This window comes from Cupressus sempervirens, chromosome 9, assembly GCF_028749045.1.
Source record: "Cupressus sempervirens isolate cs-2001-9-10 chromosome 9, ASM2874904v1, whole genome shotgun sequence".
Taxonomy (NCBI): domain Eukaryota; kingdom Viridiplantae; phylum Streptophyta; class Pinopsida; order Cupressales; family Cupressaceae; genus Cupressus; species Cupressus sempervirens.
The window spans coordinates 642,313,923-642,332,765 of record NC_143126.1 but is presented as its reverse complement, the minus strand read 5'-3'; the positions used below and the strand labels follow the sequence as shown (position 1 = coordinate 642,332,765).

The following is an 18,843-nucleotide window of genomic DNA, read 5'->3' as shown; positions in this document are numbered from 1 at the left end:
AGTACTTCAGGATGCTATTTCAGTTTAGGATCAGCAATGATATCTTGAATATGCAGAAAGCAGTCTTCAGAAGCTTAGAGTTTCACAGAAGTCGAATGCATTGCAGCAACGATGGCCTCTCGAGAAGCAATCTGGCTGAGGAAGTTACTTGTGGGATTATTTGGGCAAGCCATGAATCCTACGATTATTCATTGTGATAATCAAAGTTCCATTATGCTCTTAGTGAATCCAGTTTTCCATGACAGGGCTAAGCATATTGAAATTTCTTACCATTATGTAAGAGATATGGTAGACAGGAATTTTGTAAAATTGAAATACATTTGCTCTGCAGATCAGACAATAAACATACTCACCAAACCTCTATCTAGAGTGAAGATAGAACACTTCAGGAGGAGACTTGGTATGGTTGAGTTGTAATCCATTTGTACTCTCTTGATTATTAATTAAATAATTTTATTTTGTCAGGCTATTGACTGTTATGGGCTCCACCATTTGTATTCATTATTTTAGAGGTGACGATCTCCGAAATGATGAACACTTGTATAAAAGGAATTATGAGAGATGACGATCTCTTAGATAATGTACTAAACAATAGAGTTTTACTGTAAGATGTAGATGAGTTTTAGATCATATTGTGATGTTGACAGTGCTATGTTCGTGAGTCACAAAATTGGATAAAGGAAGAATCTTAGTATTCTCCAGGTTTATCCTACATTCTCGTAGATCTTAAACTCAGGATCTTGTTGTGATATAGAAATACCAGTTTCTATGAATCACAACTTGGATAAATGAAGAGATTACTCTTTAGATTTATCTTGTATATTATCACTAGTAGTAGTGATTTGTCATATCACAGGTTTAGTAATATGACTTTATATCATGTGTTCTATGATACCACATACTAAGAAGAATCAGACAGATATAGAGTATTAATTCTTGCTTATTCATCTATATTGGTGTTGCTAGATATAATATCTCTATAGGATTATCAAGTTAAGAGGGAGTGTTAAGTATATCTAACTAGATAACCTACAGGTTTGATAGTACAGACCGTACTTCCTCTTCTTATCATTATATATCTTCAGACTAGCATCATATTATATATATCTCTGCCTATAGGAGCCGGTGACTTCTCATGAAGAAACTCTATTATGCTTAACTAAACTAACACATTGTTAGTTAAGTGTTATTAGTTTTGTCTTCCCAGATCGCCGACTTCGAGGAGGTTTAATTAATACTAGTTTGGGAAGGGATATGTCCCTTTTAGGGACATACCCTTTAGCAAGGATATATAGTAGGGTTATTGGTGCAGTTAGAGAACACACAAAAACAATTAAGTCTGCTCTTCTAAGCACCAATACCCTGCAATTAAAGATCAGAAGATACTCTCAGTCACAAGGTTAATTATTACTTATTATATCAGCATAAGAGAAGTTCGGTGTTCTCCATATATTACACCATTAAGGTTAATTTCTCAGCAATATATTACACTGATCTATTTGCAGATATATATAATTCTTGATCAGAATTATAAGTGTAAACTTCATCATTTTCAGAACTTAGAAAATCATTGTCAGCAAACAAAGAAGGAAATAGAAGTCTGATTCAAAGAATTTTCAGAATCTTTACATTTTCTCTCATTTTTAGAGAGGTGATCTTAGTCTTCATCTTCGGACATCTTATGATGGTCCATTTGAATTTTGGCGAAAATCTTATTTGCATGATAGTATGTCTCAAATTCATAATTATTCTATTATGCTAGGTAAACAAAATAGAACCACACATGGGATATGCACTTGAAAATATGAAATGAAGGAATACATGAAGCATACATAGAGTATACACATTAATGCATGAAGACACAAAGTATATACAAAGTCACATAATACACTCATTATTGATTTTTTTTTTTTCTCTACTAGAATGATTCATTTATTCATATTTACCCACAAGATGGCAGAATCATAGCTCTAATACCATTTGTAATGTCCCTTGCTGGGACTTAATTGATCCTAAATTTCTTAATTAGGGTCTGAATTGGGGTGTTCCCTAATTGGATTAGTTATTTATGTTACTAGAATTAAGCTATCTTTAATGCTCATATCCAACCTTATCACTATTTAAACTCAAAGATGGCCCTCAAAGTTTACAGGTCCAAGTCCATATCACGGAGGCTAGAAGGCTGACCCCTAACCTCTCTTGGTATAAGATCCATTTGCTCGGATTTATAAAAGCCCCTTCTTGGTAATATCAGACTTCCCTTCTATTAATCAAATAGTAATAAGATTGAAATATAGTTTATGTATACAACTATTAATGTTTAATATATATACATATACATATGTATATGTATGTATGTATACATATACATATGTATGTATACATACATATATATATATATATATATATATAAGGATAAATAAGGATCTCTGATCCCAGTAAAATGCATATATGGTATTCTGCAATTCATCATTCATATCTAGATAAGTTATAGCATATCACCATGCTGCCATATGATACTTGCCAGCAATTTAATAAAATGAGTCCTCTTTTAATAGGCACTGTTAATATGTATTTTGAATATCAAATGTAAATAATTGTTTTCCTTTCCCATTCTGTGTTGAATTGAATGATGGAGAACATCTTATATCTTGCTATTAGAAAGGATTGCAACCATTCATAATAGATGGGACACAACTCTTGCTAACTGATCCTCTTCATAACAACGGTTAGATTTTATTAGTCACTAATCACACCATCTTATATTATTTTTTAATTTTTAATGTAAAAATTTAATTTTTTATATAATTATTCTTATTACTATTTTATTTTGATATATATTATTGAATTCAATTTTTTAGGGGGGCATCACAAATTTTGGAACTCACCACAGCATGTAGGTGTCTGGAGGCAGCTGGGAAGTGATATGGGTCTTTGGACAGTGTGATGCTACACGTTTAACTATGGAAGTTGTTCTGATAATTGCAGATCTTGTATTGGGCTGTGTACTCTGTCCGTGATCCCTTCTCTTGGAGTGGATCACGCTTCATGTTTTTGGTCCAGGTATTGTTTTACTGTTCATCTCTTATCCGGACAGGTTCATGTTATGTGTGACCTATATTTTGGTCCAGAGACAGTGTGTTGTTGAGGTTGACAGAGTTGTGCAAGACAGCTGCTTTATTAAGAGAATTTCTCTTTATCTACTATGAAAAATTGAATGTATCTTATTTCAAGGACAGTGAGTCTTGTGTGCACAAGTTCTTTTCTGTATCTTGCTACTTTAGCAATGAGCCATTGTTTGCAGTTCTCAAGCAGTTAACTCCTATCTATATTCAGTGTATATTCGCACTGAACCTTTGTTTGTAAGTATATTATCCTTGCAATCATATATATATATATACATACTGATTTTGATGGAAATGTTGTCATTGATGTCAAAGATGAAGAAGTTGTATGTGTAAACACCATCAATGTTAGAGGTATGAGTATGAGGCAAATGAATATCAGGGATTAAGTATGAATGCACCCATCATAGCTGAGGTTGAAGGAGAGATTGATCCTCCAGAAATAGCAATGAAAGAATGATGATCGAGATATGGAGTTCCTCCACACTGACCAATAAGAAATACTCAAGTGCAGTCGGATATATATATAAGATTCATTTTTCAGCATTGACAATGAATGACTATATTGGAGATAGCATATGGTGACCATATACTTAGTACCTCATAAACAACGTCACTATTTTGGCATGCTTAGAGTTTTATTTTACTGAGAAAAAAAAAATATATATATATATATATATACAAACTCATGGATTAGCGAAAGATATCAGAGCAGAAAGCATTATGTGAATCAGGTTGAAACTGGGTTGGAGTGTAGACAGCGATCTTCCGCAACATATATAGAAGAAGTGGATGATGATAATAAGCAGGGATAAGCAGGGATATCAAAGTATCATTGGCAGCAATATAAAAACTTTAATTTCCTGTGTGATAGAAGACAGTAATTAAGAGTTTTTATGAATGCAACGACTATTGCAAGCGAGATATAACATCTGGTCGATCATCCATGTCATCAAAGAACTCAATAAACAAATATTCGATTGTGGAAGAAAAGAATTTGATTATAAAAGTTTGATGATATAACAAACATAGAGGTGCTATCGGAAGGCATGTAATTCTTGTATATGATAAACGATTATCGTATTTCTTTGTATGCTAAAGTTCCAGTCCGCATCTAATGGAACAGATTGAAGTCAAAAGACAGACGTGTCTTATGCTGGACAGAGAAAAGCTAAAGGACGTAGCAATGCCATATACATAGCAACTACCGCAAAATAGAAAAACAGCGATGAACTTAATATTCGCTCCATTTAGAAGAAGAAAACAATGATATATTTATGCAGCGATGACAAGTATAAAGAGCAACGAACAGTGGTATGTAAGAGAACTATTTCCACATAAGCCGTTTGAAATACACAGAAAAAAGCAGCGATATCAGATACGAATGTGTGGTGCCAATTGTGAAGAAATATATGTATTTTTCTGAACCGCCAGGTCAAGAAATAAATACACAGGGCAAAAAAGTCAGTTTGAGTCAAGTCACCACGAATTCCCAGATTTGTGATGTATAAACTGATGCCCGATAAACAGAATACTGACGGAGGTCTTCAGCATCGGTTGGAATTTAAATCAACATCTGAAACAATAATACTTAGAAGTGGTAATAACGATTTATGCAGCACCTATTGGCAACGTACGGACAGGTAGAAATCTAGTCAGCAACAACAATAAAAATAGAGACAGGTGGACGCAAAGATTTTTGTATTAAATAAAAAGGGGATATTGATATTTGGTTCGATAAACTCATTATGTGCACCCTGGGACGAGTGTATATTGAACACTTATCTACAGTGAAGGATGTAGAATCTATAGTACGTGAAGGAAGATGCCAGACGTCTCACCTCAATGAAACTAAATAATGTTCAACAGTCAGAGACGAGTAAATAAAGAGAAAACTATCGTATTCAAATTTGCAGTGATAGAACAAAATAATAGTTGCATACAACAGTGATACGATACAGGTCAAACATTGATGGAAACATAGGCTGCTGAAGTTGGGGTTTTAAAGAAATAAGGTTATTTATCGATGTGGAAAAACTGAACATTAAGGATTAATTGTACATAAGCAATGTTAGTCAATAGTCAACGAAAATATTAAAATAAAAGGTACGATTATAATAAGGGAAGATGATCCAAATGAAAAGGTGTAATTTTTCTTTAATTTTAAAAGAGATGACTCTTTAATGAGTGGAATATAAATAAGAGATATTTCATTTTGAAATATGATGTAGTTATATAAAAAATGAGAAGTCAGGGGTGCAATAGAAGAGTGGAAATATAGAAGGGAGAAGTTTTAGTGTGTGAAAAAGGATAAAATAAAGGAGCAGATGAGCATGAATTAAAGAAATATATAAAAAAACAGATTTATGTATGTCAGAGATAAAAGGAAAAAGTATGTGGAGTAAAAAGAATAAGAAGAAAAAAATCAGAATATTAAAGAAAAATAAAGGAGATTGCAACTCATTCTTAAGGAAGATATCTTCAGATAAGAGTGTATGTTTAGACCATGTATACAAATCAGATTTATTGAAGATAAGCTGTGTAATAAAGGTATCAATCACTAGTTGAAGACAAGCAACATCGTCGAGGTGGAACAAAGTTTGTGTGTAGTGGGGGTTGGTGCTTCTAGTAGGTCACAACCTGCAAAGTGTGGGAGTTGGAGCTTCCAATGAGTCGGTGCTCATAAACATAGGGTTGGAGCCCCTAGTAGGTCGCAGCCTACAAAGCATTGTAAAAGATCAAGTTTATTTTAAAAAGCATTTATTTGCCGTGGTTTTCTCCCACATTGTGTTCCCATGTAAATCATTGTGTTAATGTGTTAATGTGCATAATTGTTCATTTCAGCATTTGAAGTTAATTGCTTGAATAAAAGTATTAAATATGCGAATTTCTTATTATACCAATTCAAATCTATCTCACGAGCAAGTGCTCACCTTGGTTTTTCCCAGTTCAGTGTTTATGTGTTGTTTAAGTACAATATTTTCTCAGTAAATTGTATGGTGGATAATATTGATGATTGATTAATTGTAAGATTTTTGGTTTATGTGAATTCACACACCCCACTCCTCAACATCCAATGTGTATTCAATATAATCTAGTCCTAGGCTCTAAAGAAAAATCTATATTTTGATGGAACAAAATAATATTATGTCTAGGGAGTTTAAGATGTTAAGCTATATGTGTTACAAATTCATGTAACAGTGCTGTTTATTTTTCGTAAGTATGCATCAAAAAGTCCCAAAGAGCAGGAATATTGAAAGATTAACTTAATTGAAAAAGATTGTATAAAATGTCAAGGTAATTATTTTTTAAATAATAAACATGTCCTAGCCATCATCACTTTTGAACATTCAAGCTAAAAATTGAAAAATTAGATTAAAAAATATTTGTTTTTAATATAACACAAACAAAATAAGTTTTTCCCCGAGCTTCCTTCACCTAATAAGTGAAAAGCTACTCAAATTAAAAAACAAAAGCTTATTCTGATGCATTTGTATATAATGTGTATGAGTGATAAATCAAGCTTATTGAATTCACAACTGAGTTTCAAAATGTAGTCGAAGACACAACAAATGTATACCATTTGCATTATCAATAGGTTCTACAAGAACAAGAAGTTCATGTAGAGCTCGATGGTGATCATCCACAGACAAAGAAGAATTATTAAGATCTGTGATTGCTATCTTCATAAGCTCTGCATCCGATGGCATTTGTAACTTCTCCATCAACTCCTGCTTTTGTGATGGATTTGTTAGCACAGCATTTCAAACAAGTTTCCACTCAAAACAACAATGATATAAAAACTAAAAGAAAAATCCTATGAACCCAATGACTGATCTATGTGTAACATCTTACATAAGCTCTTTAAAAAAATTCACCTGAGAGCATCAGAGATCTAAATTCTCTACAACATTTTAGTCCCTGAAAGTAATACAAATTAAAATGAAATCTCCAACTAATTACTTTTCAATACTGTCATAGAGGGAGCTTAATATGTTGTCCAGTACTGATTTTATCAGACACTTGCACTGGAAATCTGTTGAATGAAATTACAGCCACTATTCAAGTAAATCTTCTGCATTGTGCATAACAGTTTTTGATTGAGCATTAATTTTTCTAGTTTAATAAAACAGAAGATTTATTAAGGGCAGTGAAAGAAAATTTACAACAACCTAAGCCATGGTATGGACGAGACTTGGGGCAGAAGATATTGCTTTGGCATTCCCATCAGCTATAAAAACCAGGAGAAAAGAAAAGTTGAGCTAGAATTTACTAGTTCATGCTTGACTAGATTGAAAAGAGACCCCAACCTTTAAGATAGAATTAAAAATGGCTTTAGAATACGACATACAATACGAACAGTGGGCAGCTATTGCATATGCTGCTTCCACACCAAACTAGATATTTTATATTTCGGACAGAAAACATATAATCCAGATTTCGTATATTAAAATAGACCCAGTAGCAGATGCTATTTCAAGCTTTAGCCCCCACTAGGCCATGGTTCAGCTCCCTCTCTGTCAGTAGGGAAGATGCATTGGGCCTTCATCTCAAGTGAAGGCCAATGAGCAGCTGCATGACAAGGCATAGGATTATAAAGGGGGGAACTCCTCCCCAGAAGTGAAACAAAGTTTTCTTGTTGCTAGACAAATGGCTTTTGTCATTCACTTACTGGATGCTTTACTGAATCGCCACTGCAGATGAGGAGAACCTGACAATACTAGGTGCCACAGATGAAATTTTTTTATCTCATACTTGTTATTGAAAATCTATGAAGTATTTTTTAGGTTGTTCATGCTCATGCTGAATAAAACTAAAATTGTCTTTTTGTATCCCTACAGCAAAAGCCTAAGTGCCCATTAACTCAAAGCAAATATTTTATACTTTCTGACTGAAAACAAAACCCTAGAATTAATACAAGCTTGCATTGTTCATCTAAATCCAGAGATTGGAAATGCAAGTAAATTAAGATTGAATTGTTCTAAATGATACACAAAAACTTTGGTAAATTAAAATAAAAAATTCTATACAAACCCACAATTTTCAACTCTAAGAAAGCCTGCCATATGAAACTTGCAAACTTGCTAGAAGCTAATTAATTTATCTCAACAAAAAGAAACAAAACATCTGAAATAGCGATTTAGAAGAAAAATATGCCTTGCTCTACATAATATATTAAATGAATAATGAATTCTACATAAACAATACTCAATGAATAACAATTTTAACAACAAGAAGGCATGAGAATTGCCGTTAAAAATTTAAGTGCTAAAGGTGCCTAACTATAACATTTACAAGACATTAAATGACAATAAATGAAGATATTAATTGCACTTCTACGTAGAAACTAAATACTGTTAGAAATATTGTCATTGATGTCAAAGGGAAATTAATGTCACAATAATTTACTCTATTGTCATTTATCATGACCATTTCAATTTGGTTTGATGATCCAATTCAGCAGCACTAAAACCCTATCATCACACCAATCATTGCAATGCATGATCCACACACAAGGATGGCTAAGTATAATACTAATAGACTTTAGTTGCATCGTGTTATTATGATTAGACCAACCGACCGATAAAACAATATTATCCAGCACTGGGAAGATTTGGAAGGTTCAATTTAAAAGATATGGAAGGTATGACTTAGAAGATTTGAAAGGATTGCTAAGGATTGCTTTTAAAAAGAATAAACATTATACTTTATTACAATTCAAAGTCAAACATTTGAACAAATTCTGGCCAACTAAGAAATATAAAACTAACCTTGCTTGCAAGCCAATCCACGATATTGAGGCTGTAGTTAAATATGCTCATCGTTATATTATTGCTAAGTTAAGTTGCTTATCATATATTAAAAAGCACAGAAAAGAGAAGAGACCATAATATGATTTTTATTAATTCCGATAAAGCTAAGTAATTTATTACACAGAATAAATGAGAATAGAAATTACAGCACATAGAATATCATGGACAAGCATAGTTTCTAGAAAGATAGAACATGTATTCCATTCCAATGTTATGCAAGTACATACAATCAACTGTGAGAATGATGTCCAAGCTACAACCAACAACAAAAAAATAGTGTACCAAGTTGGTTAAGACTACCAACTGCCCATGACTACCAACTACCAACCATATGTAGCTGGGAACTAATCACTTTCATTACAAAATAAAACAATGTTTCTTTTTCTGAATAAAACTACACATTTGCCGAGTACATCAGCTCTCTACAAAAAGGGAGTCGTCTTCCAAACAATTGAGACAAAATGGGGAGTTGGACACAACTTTGAAGACCATATCAAATGAGATGGATAAGAAGATATCCCTGGATGTATGGAGAACATCAAGATAGAAGCCTTAAAAGGTTTCTGCCATAGGCATTGGAGCCATTGGTTGGTCATTAGCTCCCACTCACTGCCATCCATCCCGATGTGGGAGGCCTCCACTAGACGATTCTTAATCTTCTCAAGCTCTTGTTTTCTCACCAACAACTTGCCATCCCTTTCTATGAGCTGTCTACCTTGTTTGTTGACCAAGATATCCTTCTATGCCACATGGGTGGTTATCTTTGTCACTTGCCAATCCCTCTCTACTTGGTGAGTCTCCCTCTCAACTCCTACCCCCTCCAATACAAAAACTAGATTGTTTTCTTGAGCTAACTACTCCTATGACTTTTGGATCTTCTTTGCAAACTCCTTACTCGCATCCTTAGACTGGCAAAGGGCCCTATCATTTGACAAAGTGGCTTCCTCCATTTTAGCTTCTTGTCTATGGTATCAAAGAAATAAATCCTAGTAGCATAGCCCCATTGTCGTCGGTAGAAATTCTGTAGCCGACAAGCTCATGTTGTCAGTAAAGATTTTGTAGCTGACGGGTAGATTAGTATTGTTATGTAGCCAACAAACCCCTTCGGGAAGGTTCGGCAGAAAGTATTTATACGCCGTCTAGGTGCATTGTAAATCATCAGAAGCATTATGTAATCTTTTGGCATATGAGAATAATAAAAGGAGTTCTGTTGTTCTTATCTATTATCTGTGTGCGTTAATCATTTAATCTATGCGGTAAAACATTTGGTGTTGTTGCCCAATGGACTTGGAACAAAGGCTGGAATGAAGACTCATGCCGAATCAATTAAACAAAAATAAGAATAAGTTGAAGGACAAAGACGAAATCTGCACAGCTCAAGGAAATTTAATTTTGGTGCAGCAGGCTGAATGCCGAAGGAGGTTTCAGAAGATTGCCGACGGACACTGAAGCACTGAGGAATTGTTGGAGGAGACTCGACAGTGGGTGGAATTGGTGGAAGAAGCAAGGGAGGAATTTTTGAACCTGTTTTCACCGAGGGAAAGGAATTAACTCACATGGCTTGGAGTGCCAAGGGAACACGAGCGTGGAGTGAACTCTTCATCCGCGATACACTTCCGGAACGAGACGACCCTTCTTCACCAAAGAACACAGCTGTTGGAGATAAGACAACTGTCGGAGAGAGCGCCGCTGTGGGAGACCCTTCTTCACCAAAGAAAACAGTTGTTGGAGATAAGACAACTGTCGGAGAGAGCGCCACTGTGGGAGTGCAAAGCGTTGGTGTGGGAGTGCAGAGCGCCAATGTGGGAGTGCAGATCGTCGATGTGGGAGTGCAAAGCCATGGTGTGGGAGTGCAGATCGTCGGTGTGGGAGTGCAAAGCCATGGTGTGGGAGTGCAAACTGCCGGTGTGGGAGTACAAAGTGCCAATGTGAGAGTGAACAGTGCCAGTGTTGCAAGGCTGAACAACGCCCGTGCACAAAATCCAATAGTAATGTCGGGACCAAAGGAAAAGCTACCGAAGTTTGATGGCGATGGTATGGCCGATCCAATCCGACACTGTAAAACATGTGAAACAATTTGGAGGGAAAATGGCATAACAGATACAAACGAATGGGTCTGACAATTTTCGGCAACCCTACGGGGTGTCGCAATTGATTGGTTTGCCGATGCAGATCCACAAAAGTTAAACAATTGGGACAACATCAAGAAGAAGTTTATCACAAAATTTCAACTATTGTGGGATGACAATGAGATTGTAGTGGAGATATACAATACTAAGCAAGGGAAGAACGAAACTGTCTGAGTCTGTGCCAGGAAACTAAAAGACTTGATAAATAAAATGGAAAATAAGCCGGCCGACGAACTGCAAAAAAGATGGTTCATTGAAAGCCTGCACCCGAAGCTGTGAAAGAAGATGAAGATTGTGCCACCATCATCATACATTGAAGCATACAATCGAGCAATGAACTTGGAAAGTAAGCAGAAGATGAAAAAGAAGAAGAAGAGTAGCTCCTCTGAGTCAGACGACAATGTGTTTTTCGAAGAAGATAGCAGTGATGATGAAAGCAACAGCAAGAAGGTCCGAGCCCTCCAGAAGGACATGATCCAGATGATGAAGGAATTCAAGAACATGCAGAAAGAAACAAAGGAAAGCGAACTATGGTGCACAGAATGTAAGGCAGAAGGTCACACAAAGGGCTCCTATCCAAAGAATCAGTTTTGCGACATCTGCCAGATCATGGGACATTCCACAAAAGAATGCCCCTTCAATATGAAAACTAGAGGACCTCAACAAGTGCTCCTCACACAGGCAGTTTCCACGTCGGGAGGAAACGAAAACACAAACATTGATGGTGCCACTTCGGGTGGGTACAAAAATAATAGCAGAGGGAAAAACAACAACAATGCAAACAGTAACACTAATAATGGCAGTTGAAGTTGAATTCAGTATGATGCGAACGGACGGTTGATTGTTCAATGTCGAGCATGTAATTTGTGGGGCCACTTTGCCCGGGATTGTACCACAACACACCAAAATTATTATGCAGATGGTGTGGACCCAACAATCATGAAGATGCCAAGTGCCTGAAGTCTGGAGTGAATCTGATCACCATCGGGACGGACGAAGAGGAGGTACTGGCAATCACACGAAAACAAGCAAAACTATACACCGACCCCGCGAAAGAAAAGAAGAGGCTAAAGGAAATATAGAAGGAAATTGAGAAAGCAACACAGGAAGAGACATCTCAGTTGAAGGATACCACTGGCACCTTAGCAAGGAACTGCGCGGAACAGAACATCGTATGACAGATACTGCAAATTGAGGTACCCGTCAAAATAAGCGATCTGTTGCTCACAATGCCTCAGTTTCGATCGGCACTCACAAATATTGCACCAACTACCAAGTTACCAGGAGAACTGGGAAGAGGGAAGGAAATTGCCGCCAGTGGAGAAGACCCAATGTTGCTGGCCCTCACATCCGGACGACATCTGGCGGTTGTTGAGATGGAGATTTTGGGAAATGTGTTGACAGACACAATTGTCAACAGAGGGTCCAGCGTGAATGTCTTACCCGAGGATACTTGAAAGAGGTTGGGACAGCCGACATTGTGGCCACCTACATTCCAATTGTTGACAACAGACCAACACGGCATTAAACCTCTCGACATCCTAATGGCACAACCGATGACGATTGGCACATAGTCGTTCCTGCTTGACTTTTTTATGATCCCGTTGAAGAGAAAAGGATACGATGCCATTCTGGGCCATGGATGGCTTATTCAAGCTAGGGTTAAACATGACTGGAAGAAAAACACTTTATCACTTGAAAGCAAAGGGAGGAAATTCATCATTGATTTGCACACCCAAGTGGTGGGGGAAGAAGCTCTATCATCAAATTTTGAAGAAAAAGATGAAGGGAGGAAGTGTATGGAACCAGATCAGAAGGGAGTCCTGCGGTTGGAAGGAGGATCAACAGACGACTATTTGGATTCTGTCAATGGTCTTTACCACTGGCAGATAGAGGATTATGAACTCTTTCCGAGCTGTAATATGTTAAGGGTGGACAAAGGTGAGAAAGAAGAGGAAAATGAATGTCTGAAGGAATACAGAGAAGTGGAAGAAGGAAAGGCGGTTACTGCTGAAGCTGAGGGGAAGAACATACAGTACGAACCTAGAAAAAGGAAAGATCCCATTGTACGATTGTGCAAAAAGAAAATGTTACGACGAACCACTGATATATTAGAAGGGTGCCAGCAGCAAGGAAAACACATCGCACAGTTTGCACATGAAACAAAGAGAGCAGGCTTAATAAAAACTTCCGTAATATAGAGTAAAGGTTCTAAAATCAAGAATACAGTTATTGACGGCAAGGGATGGAAGCCGACGAAATTGCAAGCACAATGGGCCACAGAACAAACGCAAGGCATGGAACGATAAACATTTGAAGCTAAACAAGTTTCAGTCGGGCCAGTTGGTGTTGAAGTATGACTAACGGAATGAGATCAAACCAGGAAAGTTTAAGGTCAGATGGGTTGGGCTATACCAGATCCGAGAGGTAGGTGACAATGGAGCAATAAAATTGTGGACTTTGGAAGGACAAGAAATGTTGTCGGCAATGAATGGGTCGAATTTGAAGAGGTACTATGCCAGAAAGACTCCTGCATTGTCGTAGAATGACAAAGCCCAAATGACTCCGTTGTCATCATAGAATGGCCAAGTCCAAACGACTCCCTTGTTGTTGCAGAATACTGAAGTCTGGAGGCAAAATTGAGTTGTATTTTTTGGAATTAAAAATTTTAAAAAAAAAAAAAAAAAGAAAGAAAGAAAGAAAAAAAGAAAATGTTGGAAAAAAGAAAAGGAAAAAAAAGAAGTGGAAAGAACGAAAGTGTGCCCGCGGACTGCTGCTCCATGGGCAAGTTGTCCCACGGACACCTATCCTGCGAGCAGCATTTGCCGCGGGTGGTCCCGCGGATACCCCGTGGATGTCTTGTTTCCTGCGGGCAGTGTCTCTCGAACAGGCTTAGAACCCCATGGCTTTATTCTCTTCGTCCACAGCTTCATCTTTGGCGGATATCTTTCCTTCTTCTGCACCTTTGACTTCTTCTTCTGTGGATAGGTTGTTTCCCGCGAATAGTCTTGGTTCTTGCAGATGTTCTTATTCTCCTGCAGCAAGCCTTGTTCTTTCGTATGTTGCCTTTGTTGCCCAGCTCCCTTGTTTTCCTCTTCTATGGAAGGTGTACTTTATATCTTCGTGGGGTGCCTTGTTCCTTAGTAGATTGTGCATACTTGCGGATGCATTCTTTAGCCACGGTTATCTTTTCCAGCACTCATATAGCCTCCTTAACATACAAGAGACATTACCAAGTAGCAGACAGAATTTGCGGCAAGTGGTGTAGCAAGAGAGAGATGTTATTGGCAAAAGCAACAAAGCAGTTAGGAGTGATAGAGAGACAGAACAGGTAGAGGTAGAAGCCAACCAAAAAAAATGACGACAAATTGAAACAGTTCGGAATGAGTAACGCAGGTGCCAAAAAGAAGGAAAAAATCAGCGATTGTCAGAAAGAGTGTGGAATCAAAAGAAAATCACAAAAATGGTGTGTTCCATGCAGTTTAGTGTGGGTTTCAAAGTGCTAATTTGGTCTTGGCATTGCCCCAGGACCTCGCAGGGGCGCTACCCCTCGACCCCACTGGGGACGATGCCCCCTAGACCCCCAGTCGCTACGGTTATCGATCGTGGGAAGTGTGGCCAGTTGATGAGACCTGGAGTTGCTGCAAGCATGGAGTGTTTGTGTACCGGAGGCACTTGGAGTTGTTGGACGTGAGGCTGTCTTGGGGGATGTATAGAGAGCTTGAGAGGAGTTGATCATCCAGTTGAAGGTAGTACAGTGACACTTGGCTCAGTGTACCCAAAGTTGGCACCATAGGTGGCTATCAAGGTCAACTAGACTAAGGAGACAATATTGTGTTAGCAGAGGCTACAGATGCAACGTGGTTTGGAGACCAGTTGCTGCAGGCACTGGACGAATGTGAAAGTGATGTGATAGAAACAGATCTATCTTGTTGTAGTTAGTTAGTTAATGTATTTTGTTTGTTAACTTGTCTCAAATATTTTGTAATTGTCGTTCGGAGATGACTTTTCTTTTGGGGGGATGATGTCATCGGTAGAAACTGTGTAGCCAATGGGCTCATGTTGTCGTTAAAGATTTTGTAGCAGACAGGTATATTAGTATTGTTATGTAGTCGACAGACCCCTTCGGGAAGGTTCGGCAGAAAGTATTTATACCCCAGTTAGGTTCATTGTAAATCATCAGAAGCATTATGTAATCTTTTGGCATATGCGAATAATAAAAGGAGTTTTGGTGTTCTTATCTATTGTCTGTGTGTTAATCATTTAATCTATGCGGTAAAACCCAACTATCGGCTGCGGAGGATGTCAAAAATCCAACATCTCATGTGTCTCCACACAAGGCCACACTCAGGATATGAAGCACCTAAATATATCCCCAAAGCATTCCACCTAGACAAGGCAAGAATGCACTAGATCACCTATGCTACAAAAGGAACACAATCAATGTCTAAATCTTGCACATTGTCCCTTATCGTATCTATGAAAGTAGCCATCCCCCTCAATTGCCAAATGTATAGCTATCAAATCATAAGGGTTGGGTTGTCCTAGTCATCAGATGAGGACTCCTTTCCTCCTACATGTGTGTCTAGAAATTGTGTAGCCTCGAAAAGTGGTTGTGGGACTATAATTTATGTAGCCACGACAAGTTGTGTTGTCACTTGAGGAAGTGTTGGCTTTAGAAGTGGTGACATTTGTTGCTTATCCTAGTGAGTATCTACTATTGGAGCAATTATTTACTCTTCCATACATTTATTCTCCTATCTCCTAATAATCTCCAAAAGCAGGTCGAGAGATTCGAGTGGAAGGACATCTGGTGCTAACCCCCATCATGTCCAACATGTATCCATTGCCTTCTCCAGATCCTTCCATAGAATTGTTGCCTTATTATTAAACCCTCTAAAAATTGATCTTGATTTTAGAAACAAATTATGTTAAGAGTGACAACATCAGGTTACACTAAAAGATTAATTTCATTTTTCATAAATCTTGCAAAATATTTAGCTAGAGACTCATTCGCTAACCCCTAATACTCATTACCAATTTCAAAAACAAATCTCCATCTTGGACACGAATATGTAGACATCTCCAAACAACATGGGGCATTGGGTTAACACATCCAAATATCTCAAGAAATGTCTCTAAATAATCAAAAAAAAATCTTGTTGTCTCTTAAATGTCAGCATAATAGTTTTTTTTCAGAGTTAATAATCACTTGAAGAGAGATAAAAGAACAAAAAGCATGCATTTTACTTGAAAATATAAGGCCTTGATTTGTCATAGAAAATTTTATCACCTAAGGCCAAACTATTAATAAAAAGATAATACAGTAAGAGAGTTTGAGACATTCGTGAATAGATTTTTGATCAATTTCTTAAGAGTAAAAGTGCAGCACCCTATAATAATAAAATACGATCAGCTTCTACAAAAATTAAAAAACATCTTCAAGATTATCCATCTATTGTCAAGAATTTCAATATTATCCATCTATAGGTGACAATATATGTGAAGTAGGACTTGTATACAACGAAGTCTAGAAGCAAATATCATATAGTCAATTTGAATCATAGTTCCAAGACTCGGACTCGGCAAGGGTGTCTTGATTCGAGACTCTAGACTCAACAAAAGAACTAGGCTTTGACTTTGCAAAGACTCAACAAAGTGAAACCTCAGCAAATTTAGAGATTTTTAAGGATTTAAAACTTGTTCATGCACACTTTATTTAATAAAACTTAAAAGACACAATACATCATCAAATAGAAGCTAATTTGATCACATACACAAGTATACATCAATCACATAAGTATAAACACACATTCTAGCTTAAAACTATCACACTTACATAAATATATCAAATGTATCCAAAAATCATGGAATATGAAATCCATGACATCAAATGTTCCCAACAAATATCAAAACAAAACAGTAAGTCTATGGCTCAAACACTTAGAGACGCATGCATCCTTCCTATGAAAGCATTGAAGGTAGGTCCTGGATGATGTAGTAGCCATAATATTTTTTTAAATATGAATTTGCAAATATTTACAACAAGGGATATGTATCATGTAGATTTTTATGACCATGACTCGTCATTGACCTTCTACTTGTTTAGACTTATAATTTGATGGGGCTTTCGAGGCAACAAAAGGAGATTGAGGGTAGCAGCTTTTGCGGGGCTTTGAAGGCGAGAGAGAGAGGTAGATAAGATATGATAAGATAAGATATTAATGTCCAATGAGAGACCACAAACGGGCCTAAGGGACTAAAAGTACAAACAAAGGCCAGAAGGCAACGAGACCACCAAACGGTGTTCGAGAAAAGGAAACCAACAAAGCAAGAAGCAAACAAAGAGAAACAACACTAAACAAGAGAGACTACGAAACCGCCAAACAACTAGTGGTTCTTAGTCTTCAAAAAATAACCCAACACCTAAGGATAACTATCCAAGCATGGAGAAGTCAGAACCCATTTCCAAAGAGAGGAGAGTCAATGTCACTGGTGTTGCCTGTGTTTGTAGGAGGAAGAGTGAGGGAGAGAGATAGGTCCAAAGTTTAAGGTAGCTAAATCTTGCGGGGGGGGGGGGGGGGAGAGAGAGAGAGAGAGAGAGGGGTAGGTAGGAGGAAGAGCGAGAGGGAGGGAGATAGGTCCAAAGTTTAGGCACTGTCTACGGTGCAACTTATATGTACCCCTTTTCATTGAAAATATAAGTTTCTCCACTATTTAACACTTGATATGGGTGCATATAAGTTGCCCCGTATCCATTGGCCAAAGTTCGAGCTGGATAAAGTGAGTGAGATAGCAAGCAAGAGAATGCTAATAGGAGCCGTGGGGTGATTACTAAGTCTGAAAGTTTATAAGATCTTCTAAAACATAGACTTTGCATTGTCCCCTTAGAAATTTGAAACCACTCTCAAACATCTTGACAATATGTAATAACCACCCTATATTTTTTCTCGAAAACAATCTAACAAGATACAACTTCATGTTGAAGGTTAGGTATAGATTACAAGCATGCAACTCAAACCTGCATTTACAAATACTCTTAAAGATAACAAACTGGTTGAGTGGGAGATTTCCACTCCAACTCATTTAATACAAATAACATGAAAAAGAGAATACAATTGAGTGGGAGTTTGTCACCAACGTCCCATTGAAGAATGTTCATAATATGCAATAAACTTGAAAATATAATACAAAGATCAAACTTGGGATACATACATGGTAAAATCTTATTATGAACATTTATCTAACAAACTTAGTTACTGATAACTGATGAACATGAAGCAGAAAATCAGTAAGAAAATCACTCAAAACCCGAGATGTCCACCTCAAACTCCGCAAACTGAAATGGCACAAAGAAATCAGATCCAATTATGCTCAAGGTGCCTCCCAAATAGAAATTATTTGCATGCAAAACTCAAACTTAAGAATGGACAGCCCATTCATTGATGAAGCGCAACTGCAACCTGCGTATGAAATCAGCAAATTTCTTTCCCAAATTCTCTTTCAACAATGTGAGAAATGATGTTTGCAAGGGGTTCCATCCTCACAAACCAAGAAGAAGCTGCAGCTCATTTGAAAATGAAACGCATAACAATATCCAAATCTTTAACATATTAAAATGAGCTCCATAAAGTTGCCTTTATATCATTTTGAAGAGTTTTCCCACCTTCACCAAGCCATGTGGGATTAAATAAAATATTAATTTTCTCCTCCTCCTTAGGTGTTAGGATTACTAGGCCAAGGGTTCAAGTCACTTGAGTCATAAGGTGACAATGT

At 37.1% G+C, this 18,843-nt stretch overlaps 1 protein-coding gene across 2 annotated transcripts in view; it reads right to left on the bottom strand.

Annotated features, from left to right (window-relative positions):
- The window catches only part of LOC149540374 (hsp70 nucleotide exchange factor FES1-like), a 157,079-nt gene that overhangs the window by 55,690 nt on the left and 82,546 nt on the right, over nucleotides 1–18,843 (bottom strand). For both annotated transcript variants that reach the window (XM_089801469.1, XM_089801468.1), the window contains exon 3: nucleotides 6,706–6,856. In XM_089801469.1, coding sequence (XP_089657595.1) covers nucleotides 6,706–6,856 — 151 coding nt within the window. The remainder of the gene's footprint in view (nucleotides 1–6,705; nucleotides 6,857–18,843) is intronic.